Source organism: Dendrobium catenatum, unplaced genomic scaffold (genome assembly GCF_001605985.2).
Source record: "Dendrobium catenatum unplaced genomic scaffold, ASM160598v2 fragScaff_scaffold_586, whole genome shotgun sequence".
NCBI lineage: Eukaryota > Viridiplantae > Streptophyta > Magnoliopsida > Asparagales > Orchidaceae > Dendrobium > Dendrobium catenatum.
The window spans coordinates 291,305-308,888 of record NW_021319048.1 but is presented as its reverse complement, the minus strand read 5'-3'; the positions used below and the strand labels follow the sequence as shown (position 1 = coordinate 308,888).

General features: G+C 35.2%; 1 protein-coding gene across 1 annotated transcript; it reads left to right on the top strand.

Moving 5' to 3' along the window:
• Positions 1 to 6,662: 6,662 nt before the first annotated feature.
• Positions 6,663 to 7,671, top strand: LOC110115309. The gene has a single exon (XM_020848503.2). It carries the CDS (start codon positions 6,844 to 6,846, stop codon positions 7,354 to 7,356), a length of 513 nt encoding a protein of 170 aa, XP_020704162.1. The 5' UTR covers positions 6,663 to 6,843; the 3' UTR covers positions 7,357 to 7,671.
• Positions 7,672 to 17,584: the final 9,913 nt, after the last annotated feature.

Below are 17,584 nucleotides of genomic sequence, written 5' to 3'. Positions count from 1 at the left end.
TAATAAGTTTAAAATTTTTTATAATATTTTTTTTTTTAATAATGCATTTTAAAACCTTATTCGATCACATTTGAACATTTAATCAACCATATGTTCAACCCTTTCATCTATCGTCTTGGGCGGATCCCCATATAGCCTAGGGTGGGCCCACCCTCAAAGAATAAAAAAAAGTCTTTATGGAGGTTAATTTGGAGTTTTGACCACCCTAAAAAAACTATTTTGCCCGTCACTTAGGGATAGGAAGAAGCATTTTTTTGGGGGGGAATTGGATAGGAAGAAGCATTGGCTGAAGACAACACAAAAAGGTAATATACTTACTTTCTAGTTTGTATAAATATGAGTGAAACTTTATCCAATGGAAAAAAAAATGTCTTATGATTTATAAGTTGGGTTTAAATGGAATTCTAATAAATAAGAGAAAAAATTTATATTTTGTATACAAATAAATCATATGTTTTGTTGGCTATTTTCTTAATTATTTTTATTGCATTGCATTAATATCAAGTTATTTTTTATTGATTTATGATCTGTACTGGAGCGATTGTTAAATCCATTAAATATTATGCATAATTTATGGTTTAATTCTATTTTTTTTTCTTAAGTTAGATAACATTAAACTTATTTATTATTTTTTTCTCTAAGTTAGAAACTTTTATTTGGTCAGGTAACCTGACGTAGCTCTACGTTCGGACGCTAGTGAAATAGTGTCACGTGTTCTTACTCTTTACTGCGCGGCCCGACAACCCGATCCGGAACGGACCCGGGATTGATAAGTTCGTGTATTGCTAGGTATTGCTCTGTATTGCTAGGTATTGGTCGATTTTGCTCGGCAATAACGAGAAATATCATTCTGTGAAGATCAATACCGAGCAATACCCGGTTTTGTTAGGTATTGCTCAGTATTGGCCTTGACAGAGCGGTATTTTTTGTTATTGCCAAGCAATACATAACAATACCGAGCAATACGTGAACATAGCAATCCCGGGTTCCTGTCCGAGTCGGGTCTTCAGGCCGCGTGGTAAAGAGTAAGAGCACATGGCGACATGTTATGGGAGTCCGAATGTAAAGCTGTGTCAGGACACTTGACCTAATAATTGTTCCTAAGTTAGGGTTTAGCTTCAGCATCACATATATGATTATATTCCAACTTATATTATTACTAAAATCAATATTAAATTGGAAGATAAATAAGAAAATTTTCTCTTATAAATTTGATAATATTATGTTGGTTAAATTATTTTAAAATGTTTATTTTATTATTATTACTATTTTATGTTTTATTATTATTATTATTGTTATTGTCGTCTAATTAATTAAATTTTTATCCACTCTGAAAAAGGAAGCTGGATCTGCCCCTATCTTTCGTCAAGTTGTCTTCGATTCAAATAAGATTCAACTATTTATAAAAAATAAATATTTTAAGTACCTTACTAGAATCTATTCAAATACTTAATTGAACCTATGTTCTATCATAGCAATTTATTTTTGATGAAAAGGTCGAACATATATTCAATTCAGTGTTCAAATAAATTTCAGCTATCTAATAAGTCTTATGAATAACCTATCAACCGTATGCGAAATTTGCTCGAATTAATATTGATTTGAAAGAAAAATTTAAATTTGAGGGCATATAAATTTAAAATTTTCCTATTAATTGACAAAGTAAGATGTAAATTTTGGAAAAGACTCGCAACACGAGAATTTTCAACGCCAGTCATCTAGTTGTTTGATTGAGCCGCCCATGTGAATAATGAATTTTAAAAATAGGAGAGAATTTGCATACGCCAAAGGGCCAAAGGGCCAAAGGCATTATATTTACACATTTAACCTGAAGTATATATAACATATTTACAATCTTGCACTTGGACGGCAAATTGAAAATTGAAAATTGAAAATTGAAAATTGAACACTTTAATTTGCTGTATTACAAACTAGTTGGGTTCGCTAGGCTTGATTAGACGGCAATTGGCAAAATATGCTGGCGCTTATCTACTAGAGACATTGAAAAATAAGAAAAAATAATGAAAACAAACAGCCTATTTTGCCGGATTACAGCCTAGGCTGTTGTTACTTGTTACAACTTGAATCGACGAAACCCACAGAACTTTTTTTTTTTAATTAACTAAGACAAATTAATACACACGTCACAAACACAAAGACTCAAACCCAAAAACTATTGATTGGCATGGGCGGAGAGAGGGAGGGGCAAGGGGGGGCACGTGCCCCCCTAAAAAAGCTGATTTATTTCAATATAGGGTCTCCAATTTCAGCCCTCACGGGCTTTAAAGCTGAACAAATGCAGTTTTGGCCTAGTCTTTTCTTCTCTTGGAAGCAGTAAATCATCCATTTATGTCATATTGGGACATTTTTTTTTACTTTTTTTTTATTTAACGATATTTTAGATAAACAAACTTCTACCAAATAATGAATCTGTCATGAATCATTTTTTTTAATTTAGTACTTTTTTCTGGACAGTTTTTGTTCAGATTTTTAATCTGTGATTAGAGAAAAAATTGACTTCCTAATGAAAAATGAAGTTTATATTAATTTTTTAGTCATATTTTGTTTATCCTTTTATGAAATTGAATTGTAATTGATAGGCTCTTGTGGTGTTTGATAAAATGTTTCTTTGTCAAAATACTGACTAGATTATTACTTTCTTGTTTAGATAATCCAAACTGACAAAAAATTTATAGAAAGATATTTTAAGAAGTTTTTAAAATCAAGCTTATCGATGACTTTAGGTGAGAAAAAAAAAATGACGAAGAGCAAAATAAGAAAAGAAGTTGCATGGTAAAAGAATTATCAAAAGATTTTGAAGTAGATTTAAATCATCCATCTGATTATGGTTTGCGAAATCCTATTAATGAATAGATTTCTAATATTCAATACCAAGTTTGAAGGTTGTACTTGCATAGCGGTCCATGTCTCCCACGCAATCAATGATTGGTAGCTAAAAATTCTTAACGAATAGATCAAGATGAGTTGTGTCACATCAAATTTTCTGAATAATGTTATACTTAAAAATTTGTACATTAAATTTAAAAGATTTCACATAAATTAAGTGAATTTTTATGACCACATTTTCATTTTCCAGTTCCTATGAAGAGAGCATTTAAAATTAGTTAGACAAATTTGTTTCAAAATTTATAGCATTACTTTTAGGCTTCGCCTGGGGCTATTTTTTGTTATTTTTTAAAGCAATTTTTTTTTTTAATTTTATATTAAAATTTACTTTAGAAAATAATAAAAAGTTTTCTGAAATAAAGCCATAGTAAAATGCAGTGGCATTTAGTTTCAAATAAAGGTTCTTTTGTTTTATTATTATTAATCTATGATATATTTGAGTTCTAATCTACTCTCCACCTCTTATATGAGAGAGTCCAAATCTACACTCTCATATGAGAGTCCAAATATCATATCAATGTGTCAATGTGCCCATCAAACCTACTCACCTCACTTAACCAAAAGGCTCAACGCTCCATGCATAAATAAATCACTTAATATAATTTTTTAAAGTTCAAATTATTATCCCATCCCTTGGTCCTTATCAATGTGTCACACAAATTTAGGTTTTGTTTGAGACAACTTTTAACCATTGCTTTTTCTCTGTTTTCCAGATATTTTCGTAATAAAAAATAACTTTACAAAGCAGTAAGAAAGCCAGCTCTAACAAAGCCTTAATGCCATCATATGAAACAATGCAACCGTTTATCATGCCACTATATAAGATAGAGTTTAATTTTGGTGAATAACATGCCATCACATATTATATTAGGAATTGATCAACACTTCATATGTGCTACTATTTTATGCTCTATGTAAGTGGCTAATAAATAAAGAGAGAAAATAATGAAACAAGTGTGTTTCCTTATCCTCTACAATAATAAAGAAAAGCTTTCCTAAGGTCTACAATGTCTTGGGTGTAGTCCCCATTAGTTGTTCTCTCTAATCAGATAACAACTTATTTGAGATGTGATGCCTTTTAGCAATTTATTTTAGTCCATATGAATCAAATCCTTTAGCTATAGGGGATGCTTACTTGTGGTCTATGATTTGTAACCGGAGTCCCCATGAACCTCATGGAGGCCTTAGACTCATGGTGTTTAGGGTAGGCTTCAAATGAATCCCTATTAAAATGATCATAATATTGTGATGTTTAGGTGCATGTAAAATACAATAAGAATATAAGTGAGACAAAGATTATTCATGCCCAAACACGAAAAAATGATCAACCATTGCCCTAATATGAGCCCTGATAGAGCTCGCCGTTGAGCACAAATGTGAAGTAATAGCTTGACTTACAAGAACTCCATCTAGCGACAAATCAAGACCCGGAAAGAAGAAGGGTCAGTGGTGGACATTTTTGAAAGTCGGGCCTATCGTGTGTCTTCATTCAAGAGATGATACAAAACGAAGTGAGAGGCCGGGGTAGAGAAAAGGGTCAAGTTGATCAAATTAGACGATCGGGAGAAGCAAAACGAAATCAGTATTTGACCATAGATAAATGAAATTAAATTGAAATAGAAGAAATTTTTAAAGATTTCTCATCTTATTTGGTGTAATGAAACTCTTCATTTCCTAGTCTTCTCACAACCTCTAAGCTCTTAATTTATACTTGGACTCCCTCAAAATCAATCATATCTCAGGCGAAGTCTTCTTCGAACATTTCAAACATGACATAATAACGAAAATAATATGCGACAAAATTATTATTTAAAAATATATTTTATATTTAAGCCAATTAAATAAATCATAAAACAGTTTTTACTAAATTTTAAATTGCGTCCAAATAAGTACCAAATGCATTTTAAATGAAAATATTTACATTATTAAAAAAAGATGAAAATTGGTTTAATACCTTAATCAAATTTTAATCCAAATCTGCATGTGGTTAGGGGTGCAAGTGAGTCAAAATGACTTGTAAGCCGGCTCAAGCTCGACTCCATAAATGACATGTAATATTACTCATTTAAAAAATAGTAATATTTATACGTCACCAAAAATTGTCATGAATCTCGAGGCATATTCAAGCTGAATTTTTTTGAAATTAAATGTGGAACCATCCAAAGTCCAATTTCTGCAAACTTATAATCAATTTGAACGACTCAACGAGAAGAACCGAACGACACCAAAATTTGTCTAATCCAAGCTCAAATAGGTCCAAATCAAGGGAGCGAAACACATTTGAAAGCTTAAGAGCATTAATTGGATGACCAAATGATATCCAAATATAATATGCTTATAGTTGAATCGACTGGCTCAACTAGATGAATTCAATGAGCCCAAGATCGCTTAATTTTGATATCATTATGACATTTAAATGTTTGATGAACATTTTATAATCGAGAGAATCGGTATTGGTCGTTTGATGGAGCGCTCTAAATTGGTCATTGATCTTCTCCAAATTACTAGGCATGTTTCTATCAAAATATATAAATATACACTATCTTCCCACATGAAAATAGGGCTTAGACCTTTGGTAGCTTGGACCCCTTGGCTGGAGATTGGCGATAGTTATTAGGTTTCAAGGATCCTAATGCTCTACCCAAGTACCACCACTAGCGAACTTCCGTCAACCATCACTAGACCAACGCCCGTCTGCTGACCATCGCAAAACCACCAATTGTCTATCGACTATTACTGGACCTCAGGCCGGCAGCCCATCGTCGTCGGATCTCCACCCGTTTGCCTGCTGCCACCTAGCAACCTACTGCCACCGGACCTCCACCCATCCACCGACTTCCATAGGACCTCCGCATTGCCGCTAACTGTCGCCAACCATCGCCTGACCTCTGCTTGGTCACCGATTGTTGTTGGACCATGACCCATCCATTGTTGGACCTTCATCCGCCAGTTGATCGATGCGGGACCTCAGCCCAACTATCATCGACAACCACTCTAACCAGCATCGCCCACCTACTATTATCCCTCTAACCTCCGTCGTTTGCCTACTACGATCCATATGACTTTCGTCGCACGCGAACTGAGGTCCCTCCGACCTCCATTGCCTAACAACTACGATCCCGTCAACCAAAACTAACAAATTAACACTCTCTTGAGAACAACTATCATATCAGTAAATTCTCCCAACTCCCACCATGTAATGTGTTATATATGATGTATTTGCTATATCTAGTCAAGACATTTCCCCCAATGAAGGACTTCATTTGTTATCAACAATATGCACGAATAGAATCATTTTTACTAGGTTAGACCATATGTTTTTTTTTCTTCTTTTAAGGAGCTTCCATATAACATTTTTGGTGTTTCTTATGACTCTTGCACCTTTCCCTAACTATATATCTTTCTACCATTGCAAATATTTTAGGACGCAATAAATATGAAAACATTTAAATTATATATATCATATTCATAATTATAAGTACAAAAATATTGAAAATATTTAAAGATTATATCTCACTTTCATATATAAATAATAAATTATTATTTATCTTCTAATTTTGTATTAATTTTATTATTTTATTATAATAATTAGTTGGAAGCCTAAGCTTTCAACCAATAGACCAAAGAGAGTTGTGTGTAAAACAGTTTTCTAATCCAGGGGAGAAAGAGCTGGCGTCTGCTGGCGGCTGGTTTACGAGTGGCCCGCAGCCGTTACTTCTGCTCTCGGCATCCTTAAGGCGGCCCACGCCATCGGATATCCACCATTGACGTCCTTTTTAACTCTAGACTCTTCCGTCATCACGCGTTCCATTTCTCTCCTATCCTCCTCTTAGATCTTTGGGAGAGAGGAGAGATAGGAGAAGACGATTAGGGTCAGCTCGATCTCCCTCTCCCAAACCTTTCAATTTTCAAATCAAGCCTCGTGATTCGCCATCAATGGACTCGTCGGAGAACCGAGCGGACTACGACGAAAGTTTGCCAGAGGAGGCAGATCTCATGTTCGATAAACGCGGCTGCTGCTGCTTCGTCGCTCCGTGGTCTCGCCGGCGCACATCGGCTTCCACGTCGGCCGATTGGTGGGAGCGGATTCAAGCATCCGATCGCTCCGGCGCCACCGGGTGTTTGACCGAGGCGTCGTTGAAGATCCGGGATTGGTCGGAACTTATCGCCGGACCGCGGTGGAAAACCTTCATCCGACGATTTAATAAGAACTCTCGGCATCTGGGCGGCAGCACGAGGCTCGGCGTGAGGTTTCAGTACGATCCCCTTAGTTATGCCCTCAACTTCGACGAAAGCCCCGACGCCGACGCCGGGTTCCGTGACTTCTCCTCCCGGTTTGCGGCGCCGTCCTTGTCGATGAAGTCATCGATGGATCTCGGCGGACGAGACGCGCCGCCACTGTTTGCTACCGCATCTGCCGTCCCCGCGGACGCCACCGCTCTACGCTGATTGATCTAGCGGCAACTGAGGTAACAGACGCCAGTCGGGTCTTTTGGTAGCAAGGGAGGTCCAATGGTTCTGGTTAATGGTCTATTAGAATTATTAAGCTGAAAATTGCTGCCATTGATTATGCTGTTCGATATTATATTATTTATTGTGACTTTATTTTAATTATTTATTTTGATCGAAAGTAGAAGCGGTTGTGATCCTGTTTTATACTTCTAATTATGCTTGTGAGATCTTATGTATTCATAGCAGTGAGGAATGGAAAGAGATTAATTTATTGTGATTAAGCTACAAGATAATTGTTTTTATTGAGCAAAATATTTTGATTGTTGTTTTATAAATTTTAGAAACAGCTTTCTATTTAATCAAAATGCTTGCAGTTCACAAAAAAAAAAAACCACCTTTGCAAAATTTTCATTTAGGATGATTGTGAAACAGTCATATTGGCATTTAACAGGCCTAAAATCAATTTCCTATTGCTAAACTGAAGAGCAAAGAATTTGTTTAGAATTATACTTCCTGATTGAACGCTGGAGTGATTTACAAACGTGGACGTGTAATCTTTTCATATAATTTTTTCATGCTGCAAATATCTGAAATTGTTCATTTATCACTTTCTTAGTAAATTGACTGGGACAATCACAATAGTGATTCAGCTAATACTATATGGAACTGTGTTTCTTGATATATTTATCGAAGTTTTCATCTGCATTTTTATTATAACCTGTGGTTTATTCAGAAAAAAGTGAAATTTTGAACAGAACCTCTGTAATTTGATGAGGATGCAAGATATTTGAGAGAAAGCAAATGAGCGTTTTTGAGAGAAAGCAAACTAGCAATGGTAAAAGAGAAAAATTGTTGATTTCTGTTGTGGTTACAGGAAAATTCAATCCATTAGGGCTTCAAAGTTGGAGCACTAGTAAGCTTCTCTATCTTTCCCTCACTTGAATTTCATACACAAAATCTAGTCATGTGAAAGGTGCTCTCTAAACTGTAATCATTTTACTGTGGGCATTGAGAAATTTAATCATAATTATTAGAAATTAATAATTGATGTGCTCAAATTCTCACCTTCATTGTTTAGAGCATCTCCAACCGAAAATCTAATTTTCACTAAAAAATGTAGTGAAACTCAAAAATATTATGATTCATCCTCCAATCGAACTCCATTTTACGGGCTTCTATGAAGGTAACCGTCTTTCTCCTCTTTGATGTGTTTCTTCGGCAAATCCGATTGAGACAGAAAAATCGCCTTGGTGAACAGTGCAATGCCACTGTTCACCCGCAAGCAAATAGCGGAAGCTTTGGCGTTCCGCTGGAGTGACCGAACGATGCCATACACATGTTTGACGTTTGGTTGGAGATGCTCTTAGAGAGCTAAGGATCCAAACACAAAGCCTAGGACCCTTATGACATGATTGTATTTCTTCTCCGCATTCTTTATAACTTTGTTTATAGATTTAAGCTAGTTGCACAAGCAGAACTTAGTGCATGTCAGAATATAGAGGTATGGTTGTAGAAATTCATATCTCAATTACAACTTTGAAGTCATTATGAATTTCAGGTGGCTCAAATTTGTTTAACAATGCCCAATTTCGCTTGGTTCAACTAAATTAGCTCTTAAGCAAGCTTAGACTAGTGTTATAGTCCCTTAAATGATCTAGTGCACTGTGCATTTGGCATCATGGAGTCTACAGATGCGCAAACTAGCCAGCCAAAGTTTGAATGTTCTTGAAGTAGCTTAACAAAGTTAAACTGGCCTATGCTCCCTTGAGCAATATTCTCATTGTTACTGCCACCACAGAGGACCTAAATGCCAATATAGCCATTCCCCTTAGATTCATCCACTAGCGACAAGTACATTTTGGGCTGGATATTATAAAATTTGTTCTGAAATGTTCATATTCAAATCATTGGCCCTCTGCTCACTATTTTGTGATTCGCTTATCTCTAAGTGCTCATTTTGGGGGTGGAGTTGTGATTGAAGGTGATCCCTCACCTAAAGTAGAATTCTGGTTTAGGCAAGTGGAGGGGGGAGCGGTTGAATTGGGGATCTTGGGGGCTTATTTTTGTGAAGGCTTTAAATAAGAGAGAAAGGGGAGAGTTAGTGTTATGTTATTGTTTTGCAAGAGTTCTATTTTTCGTAGTGTCTTGTTGCTTGGTCTCTAGCGACGTCTTGAGATTTAGGAGAGATCGGTCCTCCTCTCAAATTGAGGATCAATTGTATCTTGCTTCTTGTTATTTATTTTTCTAGCAATAAAATTTATTTGTGCTGAATTCATCCTATTCGTGGGCTATTTTTGATACCAAGACATATCATTGATTTAGTAGGCTAAACCATGGGCAATCATCATCCAATCAGATTTAGTTATACAAGGAATCAATTTCTATCATCTATTGTGAATAAACATAAATAATATTTTAGATAAGGACAAAAAAATCTCAAGAACAATAACAACAAGCCTTTATCACGATACGTGGGGTCAGCTATATGAATCTTTGGCCGGCTATATGAATCTTTTTTTCTCATTGTGTCCTGTTAAGTCAAATGCTCTTTTAAATCTAATAAGAAAATGTCATTTCTAATATTTCCTAATCATATTTTTTAGGTCTACCTCCACCTTTCTTAACATATGCTAGATCTAATACATCTACTCTCCTAATCGGATCATCGAAAAGCTTATGTTTTATGTGACCAAATAGTCTAAGGCAACTCTCTCTAATGTTATATGCCACTAGAGCTAATCAAATATTTTCATATATATACTCGTTTCACATTCTATCTCTAAGAGTAAAAAACAACTCATCCATCTAAGCATTCTCATTTATGCAACACTTAGCTTAATAAGGACAACAAAATCCTAAACTTAAGGCTCATATTGAATTCATTTAAAACGGATTTTTCAATGATTTTAGACTCCCGAGAAATTTCATCATTGAAGATCATGCTTGTTGCGCTCCTGTTGATGTCCTTCTTGCACCAAATAATAGCAACTTTAAGCAGGCAGTAGTAGATGCATGTCAATTATGACTACATTACTTATTAACTCACTACAATTACTGGCTTTGATCAATAAGTTCTCTGGATGTGAAGACAATATGCCATCTCTTTGATCAATGAAATGTTTTAAAGTACTAAGGAAAATGTGATGGAAATGAGAAAAATATTCTTTTTTCAGATTTTTATCAGACCAAAAATGCAATCAAGTGCTTGATCAGTCTAAAACTCACTATCAAAAAGCCTTATATTATGGAGAAATTATTCTGCGCGGATATCGGACCATTCAAAGGTGAATCAGAATGCGACACATCACCCGGTACACAACGGTACACTGCAAACGGGTGACGTGGCGCATTTTGATTCGTATCCAGACAGTGTCTGTATCCGCACAGAATAATTTCATATATTATGATGTAATTAAAACATGATAATATCTATACATTCAAAAGATTTTGCAAAGCTCCCAAATGTAGACAAAACTTAGGTCAAGAAACACACTTTGGAAGATTTGCAATTGTGTTTTCTCCCAAAAGGTTTGTCAAAAGGAACAAATATGCAGTGGAAAAATGATTTCTGATTGCCGCTCTCTCTTTTTTATTGGCCGAGTTTTGGAATTTGCAAATGTAGATTCTTTCTACCAAAGAATGGCGCCTTTATAGTTTGCTTTCCAAGAGAGAGATTGATTTGCAAAATGAAAATCTCTTAGAAAAACCGAATACAGTTCTCAGGTTTCCTAAAAGAACTGAAACAAAATTTGAAAAACAAGCACAGCTTTGCTCTTACAGTTTCCAAAAGGAAAGAAAAATTTGGTGACTTAGAGCTGGTTAGCAACTAGAGAAGGTAATGAAAATTTGAGAACATTGAATGATTGGTTGTTTATTAATACAAAATTAAAGCTATGTCATTCTATATAATTTTAGGATTTTTATCAATTTTAGATGTTTAGAACATGTAGAATTAAGTGTATTATATATTAAACATTTTGATATTTTTTACCAACATCTTTGAAATTTGCACTCATGAGATGGTTCTAGTTATGCCTCCCTTGATTGGAAGGTAGTTAGTCCACACCATGGCTATTCCAATGGACTAACCTAGGCTAGCTTGAGTGGTTGACTAGGTTCTAATGATGGTGGCTTATTGGTGGATGCCTCTAATAATAACGTCTTAAATTGTCAAATGGAATATATCATTTTGGTGGTTTGTTTAATTATCCGAAGCATTCATGTGTTAAATTTAGGGCCACTAAAAATAATACGATGAACCATGATTTTTATAGTAAAGTATTTGTCTCTTGAGTGCAATATAATGTTTAAAAACTGCTCATTAATCAGAGGCCTATAAAAGGTTGTAGGAACTCTTGGAAGTTCATATATAAATGGATGAACCATACAAAATTCAAAACACTTTATTGTGATAAGCATGCACCATTCATCGAGGAAAGTCAGGGAGACTAGTTACATGATCCCTAATTAGTAATCGAGTAAGTTGCAGTGAGTCTTGTCGCCCTAATTGTGTGACCTCTCGCTTAATGGAAGGGAAACTTTTGATTTGAGCCAATTTGGCCAGTTTATGCCCCAAACTTGCTCAAATTTGAACATTTTACTTGTCATTTGGATCATTGTGACTAGAATGATATTCCTATTTTTCCGGATTTTAGATTTATTTAATCTTTAACATAATATTTGAAAGTTATGAGTTTATTTTTTAAGTGCTTTAAAATTTTAAATTTGCATCAATATTTTTGCTTTATTTAAAAGGAAATATGTAAAATTATCTTTTTGTTTATTATATATTTGTTAAAATGAAAGCATTACGAGGAACTTGCAGCGTGGAAATATATATATTGATTTTTCTTTCAAAAATACTTTAAGTTACTAGATGCATTTGAATGTGATATAAATTTTGAACTTATTGGAAGTCGAAATAGAACCCACGTAGGCTATAAACATGAGAATTTGATTTTTTTTTATCCCACGTAATGCTTTCATTTTGACAAATATCCCTCTTTATATTTTTACTTTTCATATATCATTCAAAATTATTTTTATACTTAAATACTATTAATAAGATCCTTACATTTTTATTTTGATATATATCATTCAAAATAATATATGGACAAATATTATTCAAAAAATGACTTAAAATAAATTATTGCGCTTAATTATAAGCCCCTTTAAATTTGTTGGTTCATGCTAGTTCGAATATGATTCAAAATCCTCATTGTCAAAATCCTCCATGACAATGAAGGCATGATAACGAAATATTACCATAGATGGCATAAATGATTGATGGGACTAGTAGTGTTCTTAAGACTAGCATATTTAAACTAAAATGGTAGGGAAACAAAATTTGATTTTTTTTTTTTTGTCAATTTTGCTATTTAAGAGGATTTAGGATCAATATTAAACAATAAAAAGAATCCCTTTAGGTTATACTATACAATTATATTTTCAAGTGTCCTTTATGATTTGGAAAATCTATCCTTCCAAATTATATTTTAATCTCCCAGAGATGCATAACTATTATATTTAAATCTCATAAGATCTGGCGGCATGCAATCATGGGCACATCTGGCCCCGGCCCAAAACATATTATTTAAATTTTAGATTTTCACATTTTTTGTCCTAGCCGCCTCTCTTCCCCCAACCTCTGACCTTTGGCCACAATTTCTTCCTCCCCTCTGGCGTGGCCAAGGATCCTCTCGATGGATCCCAGCCTCTCAGATTTTCCTCCTATCTTTGGTTGACCCTTCCTCCATTAACCCTTTATTCAACTGGAAGCATGTTATCTCGACCCGAAACAACTTCTCCTAAGGTTTTTCTGTCGTTCCTCTTCACACTCCTGAAGCGATCATTCCCTTTTCGCAGGATGAAATCTCTGTTACTTCTGATCACTTGAATATATCCCTAGTCAGCTATTCGAATGGGAGATGTCCCTTTTACAAGGCATTGCTGTATGCTGTTGACCTCATTATTCGAGGTCAATTTCCCTTTAGCTCGCAGATTTCAAATTAACCTTTAAATAATTCTTAAACTTTCAAATTAAAATCAAATTCAATCTCAGACATTGAATCGCTCTCTAAATAATGCTTTAATTCATGCCTTTAATTTTGAAATCAAGAGAAGGATAAGATTGTAATTTAGCATACATTGAAAACATGAAGGCTTGGGAGGCGGTTAGGCCGGTTAAAAAACGAACCCCACGCCCCTTTTCTCCTGGAATTCGCGAACGGCCTCTCCCATGATTCGCGAACACCTCCAGGTCGAACTCCTTTCCCTCTCCCGATTATCCATTCGCGAGCCTAGGACCGAACGTCTCCCCCTCTGCTTCGTGCGACACCAAGGGCTGAAGCTCTCGTTCTCACTTTCTCTCGTGTGCAAGGGACTCCGGCTTCGACTCCTCTGCCCTAGTCTTGTCCGTGCCTCCATCATTTTCTGATTTGCTCGGCCAAAGGCAAGAGAAAGTGGTGAACTTCCTCTTCTTCTTGATTCTTCTTCCACTCTTCTTTCTCTCATTGTTCTTTCTTTTATGAATAATCTTGTTGGATAGTTAGTCTGCCAAATGACGTTATTTAGCCAACATTCATTCATTTTATTCTTAAATTTCTGCACTTGTTTGGTTTGAGTACTATCCTACTTGTGAATGCTTATTCTTCAAGATTTAACTAGATAGCCTCATGAATCATTGAATGGGTTTATAGAAAGATCCATGTTGTTTGAAACTAAGTTCTTTGTGTGTAAAATCTGCAGAATACTATGTTTATTGTGGTTTGTATCATGAAATGTGTAGTTTAAAACTCTATGCATAGATTGGAAGAAATTGTAGTTTTCTCGCACCAACCTAAATCCAACCCATCCATTAACATACATGTCTCCGGTAACACCTCCATCCTAACCTAAACTATCGTACAAAGGAGATCATATCTTCTTAGGCCCTCCCACCCTCTCAAATCATCATTTTGCATCAAGTATTATCTCCCAACTGGTTTGATGTTCTCAAGGAATCTTTTGAAGAACTTCAAACTGCTGACCCTTCCTCTCTTCAAGATCCTACTGCCTCAGAATAAAATAAAAATATTTTAACTATTAAAAAAAAAAGTTCCTACTGCCTCAGTCATTCCTCCTTCCTTCCAATGAACTCGGGGAGCATCCCACTACCCAATCTACCCCCATATTACCTAAAGCTGCTAATGCCCTGTTGGGTAGCCCCTTGTCTTTTACAACTCAAATCCATAAAAACACCAGAGCCAAAGCCCCTAAAAAAGGCCATTCCCACTCTTCCAAAGCTTAATGTCATTCCCCTCTATTACAGCTTGGAATATTAGGGGTTTTAGCAGCCTTGAGAATGTTTTTTTTTTATAAGCAATTGGTGAAAAATCAATGTTTAAATATAATTTGTCTTCCAGAGAATATGATCCAATATTCAACTTTATTAGATCCTTGGTTCTATTATGTTCACAAAATCTTTAACAATGAAGCTTTTTATCACGATTTTGACTATGCCAAGTCAGGTTGCATTTGGATTAATTGGAATCCAGACTCTTTTTGCTTTTCCCCTCCCATTTCACCAAGTAGTCTATTTCGGGCCTTGTCAATGCAGGCTCGAATTTCCCTTTCCTTTTGTCTGTGATATATGATTCTAACTCCTTCGAAGAGAGAGAACTTAGTTTTGTGGGATAACTTGAGAAGTATAAATCCCAACAATAATATCCCTTGGGTGGTTTTGGAAGATTTTAATTGTTGCAAGTTTTAGTTTGAAAAAGAGGGGGACAATGCCATTTATCGCAGCAAGTTGGAGCCTTTTAATGCCATAATTTTTTATACTACTTTGTTAGAGCATGTGTCTAATGGGAATTTCTTCACGTGGTTTAATTAGAGAGCTAAAAATCCCATTCATATTAACTTGTTGGATAGGGTGTTCGTCAATGAAACTTGGTTGGACTTATTCCCTCAGTCCTTTTATAAAATGCTGAACTATTCCTGCTCGAAAATCTGTCATATTATCTTGAATTTTGATGTTCCAACCCCTAGCTAGCATATATTTTTTAACAAAAACTACTGGGTTAATTACAATAAGTATTGAGACAATCTTATTGTTGTTTTTACCACTCCACCCCAAAGGAATCCTATTTCTGATATGTACCAGAAAATTAAACTCCTTAAATGCTCTATAAAGTCAAAAACTGGTCTTCCACTAATTTTTTAGCTAATCGTCTTTCTATACTCCAATCACAACAACAAACTTGTCAAGAGAAGTTAGACGAGGAACCCTCTTAAACCCACTTCGTGTATTAGCCTTAAAACATTAATTCTGATTTGTTTGACTATGTTGCTGCCTGGTCCTCTTGGACCATCCAACGTTCCAAGGTTAAATGGCTTGTAAATGGTGAAGATGATTTGAAATTTCTTTATTCTAAACTCAAGAGGAGAGGGTACTTTAATATAAGAAGGCAATTTTAAATGCCTTTTATGATCTTGCTGATCGGTCACCCCTGGGGAAAAATGTTATCATCTAGCATTTACAATCTCTCTACAATTCTTCCCCTCTGGCCACTTCAGACATCATCTCTCTATCTCCTGGAAGCATCATTCCCCCAATATGCATTGAATCACTGATATGTCTTGTTACTGATGAGAAAATTAAAGGGGCTGTTTTTATGGGTCTTCCATTTCTGCCCTGAGCCCTGATGAGTTTAGCTTTTATTTCTGCAAGAAAGGATGGCAAATTCTTGGACAAATGGTCTGCAGAGCTGTGAAATCATTCTTCTCCAAATCCTACCTCCCAAGACGTGTTAAGGCCACTGCTTTAGCTATGTTCCCTAAGAAGCCTTATGCCAATAGCCTTACGGATTTTAAGCCAATTTCTTTGTGCAACACCTTCTATAAAATTATTGCCAAAGCCTTGGTCACTCATCTCAAACCCATTTTGTCCTTAATTATCCATCCTAGCCAAATTGGTTTCATCAATAAACATTTATCTATGGATAATATCATTCTTGCTTCTAATATTTTGAGGATGTTTAAGAAAAAATGAGAAACTAAAGTTATTATGTGTCAAATTTGACATTTGATATGGTCTCTAGGAACTTTCTGCTTGGCAAGATGGCCCAAAAAGGATTTCCTTATGTGTTTATTAATTGGATCAGAGCTTACATGTCTGATGTCAATTTCTCTATATGTATTGACAATGTTTTGGAAGTCTTCTCCTCCTTTTCTTCTAGCTTGAGGCAAGGCTGCCCATTAAGTCCATACCTTTTTTGCATTATCATGGATACATTCTCTAGTATAATAGAAGTCCCTACCAATTTTGACATTGCAAAAAGTTTTATCTTGATTATTTTAATGAGGAAATATGAGTGCAATTCACACTTATTCTTTGATTATGAATTTACTTTCAGTGTTGGCTGGGTTGCTTCCCTCACCCCTTCTTCATAACTTCCTTTTTAGACTGAACATTCCCCAGGTTATGAACTTTATTAGGAGAGGCGCCTGATCTGAAATTCTTATACATTTTTACTATTCATTGTTGCATCTACCATATCTAACGAGAAAGAAATGAGAGGAAGTTTGGTTTTCTCAGAGCTATGTAGTTACTATTAGTTGTAAAATCAAAAAGGAAAATTGGCTTAAGGTTTCAAAATGGAAATGCAGGGAGGAGCAACTATCCGATTATGTGTTTGCTTAAGGCTTTTTGGCAATTGGCCTTGCTGTGTCTCTTTTCGCCTCGCAACTGCTAAGCCGTCGTTCGCCGCTCGACAGGTTGTTGTCCCAGCCGTGCTAATGCTACGGCCTGCCTGAGCTCGCCCACTGCTCTCCTCTCTAAAAGCTTGCATCGAGCAAATTAGAAGTCATTTTGGCGGCTAAATTTTTTACTCCCTCTAAAAAATATTTTTGGCCCTTCCCCTACTTGCAACACCCATCCATCTATCTTTTTGTTTTTTTGAATCTTCTTTTAAAGTAGCTTGACAAGTAGGATTTAACTCAAATTGGATTTAATAAGTCTAATAAATTTGAAATTAGGAAATCCTAAGGTAGTTTAATCTTGAAAAGTATTTGACAAGACAAAAACTAAATACTCTTAAAATTTAATGAATGTTTTGGTTATTCATTTTTTAATTTAAGTTTGTTAACTCAAATAAGATTTTAATAATATCCAATTATTTATAATATTTATAATTGACTAATATTAATTATAAATTTTATTTATCTATGTCTTATTATTATGATT